Below are 2,685 nucleotides of genomic sequence, written 5' to 3'. Positions count from 1 at the left end.
ACCCACAGCCATTATTTTTCAGAAAGGTCTATTTGAATTAAGGCTACAGTGCTTTCTTCAGTCCATGTTCTCAGAGTAATAGAAAAGAAGCTTTAGTGGCAAGTTAGGCTCTAAATTCAGGACTGTACCCTTGATTTGAATTAGAACACAGTAAAAGATGAAATGTTTATATGTGTAAATTTTAAATTTACACAATCATTGGCTAACTCTTTGAAAGAAAAGCCATCTTTTTTATTGAGTCCCTTGAGGCTTGTTTGACTTACTTGTTCCGCAGCGTATAAATGAAAGGGTTCATCAGAGGAATAACCGAAGTGTTGAGCAGGGACACCGCCTTATTAATGGCCACTCCTTCCTTTGCCGGCTTGATATAGATAAAGATGCAACTTCCATAGGTGATGGAGACCACAATGATGTGGGAAGAACAGGTGGAGAAAGCCTTTTTTCTCTGCTGGGCTGAAGGGAGCCTTAAAATGGACTTGATGATGTAGGTGTAGGACACAATCACACAGACGAGTGTGACCATGAGGGTCAGCACAGCCATGATTAAAACAAGTTGTTCTACAAACTGAGTGTCTGAGCACACGATCTTTAGAAGAGGAGATGCATTGCAGCCAAAATGGTCAAGGAGATTGGAGTCACAGAAATCTAGCTGAACTCCTAGGCTGAGAGGTGGGAGTACAATAATTAACCCAATCAGCCAACAGCCAAGGACAAGAACGGTGCATATCCTTCCATTCATGATGGCGGTGTAGTGCAGGGGCTTGCAGATGGCCACGTAGCGGTCATAGGACATGGCCGTTAGGAGAAAAAATTCTGTTGCCCCAATGAGGATGACGAAAAATAACTGGATGGCACAGGCATTATAGGTCACGCTTTTGTCCCCAGTTGTCATGCTGTACAGGAATCGAGGAACACAGACAGTTGTAAGTATTATCTCTAGGATGGAGAAATTCCGAAGGAAAAAGTACATGGGTGTTTTAAGGTGAGAGTCCACCAGAGTGAGGAGGATGATGACCAGATTTCCAACAACAGTGAAAATGTAGGTCAGAAACAGGAATACCGAAAGAAACACCTGGAGTCGTGGGTCATCTGTTAATCCTAGTAGGATGAAGGAAGTGATAGCAGAATGATTTTTCATCACAGTTGTCAGATACATAAGTCTGTATTAATAAATCATAAACGTTGAATCTGAGGAATAAAATATAAAAATAATATCTCAATAAGCTATGTATAGAAAAGTAGCGAAAGAAGCCTGTAGAAGCACATTTTAGAGCTTTTACTTGATCATTAGTGATCACGGTGTAAGTGAGCACATCGTGCTTCATTTCCCTGGACTCTGTTTTCCCTTCCTTGCTCTTCAGACTGTAGTTTATGAAAAATACTCATCTGAAATTTCATGTCTGCTCCTGCAAATTTAAATGTAGATCTCACAGTCCCCGGAGATTTGGCAGCCATCCTGGTGTCTCCAGTCCTCAGTGTAGAGTTGGAGATCCACAAATGACCATTAATAGAAAAAAATGGATAAAAATTTGTTTTATCCACTTGCCATTAAAGCCTGTCAACATATCATTCTCATACCTTAGGGTCATAAAATACCACCAATGGCTTATTCACACTATTTTCTGTGCTTTGCAACATGTGTCCCCTTCAAATAATTTCTTAATCCCTCAACATCCTAGAGAAGCTTTTATTGTTTGGGTGACTTGGGAGCAGTATCACGAGTTATCATGAAATTTCCTGAGTCCCATCCTTCTCCAGGACTTCTTCTTTGCACTCCTTTCATGATAGATAACATGCTGAAATAATAGCATATTCGTGTTTTTCTTGTGACGTTTGTGTTTCTCTTGCGAATCAGTTTGACCAGCCTCTGTTTTTTGTCCTTTCTTGAATTCCTGTTTCAATGTTCATCCATTGTTTAAGGTCCCACCCGTCCTAAGCTTTCCCAGAACCCTAACAAATTGAATGTTTTGATCGTTTTCCCCAGGGAACAGAGTCCTGCCCTTAGGCTTTGCACAATCCTTACAGAACCTCCTATTTCAGCTCCCAAATGCCTTTTGAGGCTGCTTTCCAGCTCCCTAATAACATAAAATCTATATCCTCCAAGATGTAGATGAGGGAGGATATTTCTTGGGGAAAGCGCTGCTTTCTTTGCCATGATTTCTTTCACTGAAGACACACCTTACCATTGGGAATGGCTTTAATCACTGCTACCCTATCAATGCTTTGGGACATCTCTTTGTTCTCAGCAGCCTGGCCCAAGAAGAGACTTACATTCTGTGCTTATTCCTCCGAAGAACGGGGATTGTCAGGCATTAACATTACAAGGACTAAATATGACACAGAGAATAAATAAAACTTGCTATTAAGTGTGACTGTTCTTAAAAGCTGAAAACCCACAATCCATCCTTAGGCGCTTCCCTACAAGGTTGCCTCCCTGTGTTGCTTCCTTTGAGGATCACAGCAAACAGCCATGATTTCATCACCTTCCAGGATGCCCTTGAGCAGTTTTTCATTTCTCACATTTCTCATCTATTCACTCACTCTCTCAGGGATGAGGGTATATTGAACTTCTAAGAAATATCAGCGCTGGAATTTAAGCCAGTTCAAATTGGATCCAAAGATCCCATGTTTCCAGGAAAGTTGTCATTTTAGGATGTGGGGCAACTACTCATCCTGTGTCAATTC

The 2,685-nt window shown here is 41.2% G+C and overlaps 1 protein-coding gene across 1 annotated transcript; it reads right to left on the bottom strand.

Annotated features, from left to right (window-relative positions):
* On the bottom strand, positions 260-1,145 carry LOC100511858 (olfactory receptor 6C2-like). The gene has a single exon (XM_013984131.2). It carries the CDS (start codon positions 1,136-1,138, stop codon positions 260-262), a length of 879 nt encoding a protein of 292 aa, XP_013839585.1. The 5' UTR covers positions 1,139-1,145.

This window comes from Sus scrofa, chromosome 5 (assembly GCF_000003025.6).
Source record: "Sus scrofa isolate TJ Tabasco breed Duroc chromosome 5, Sscrofa11.1, whole genome shotgun sequence".
Taxonomy (NCBI): domain Eukaryota; kingdom Metazoa; phylum Chordata; class Mammalia; order Artiodactyla; family Suidae; genus Sus; species Sus scrofa.
Note: the sequence above shows the minus strand (reverse complement) of the source record. Positions and strands in the feature narration are given on the sequence as shown.

Excerpts from the sequence above, each read along its gene's own strand:
- LOC100511858 (XM_013984131.2), bottom strand. The coding sequence starts at position 1,138 with ATGAAAAATCATTCTGCTATCACTTCCTTCATCCTACTAGGATTAACA.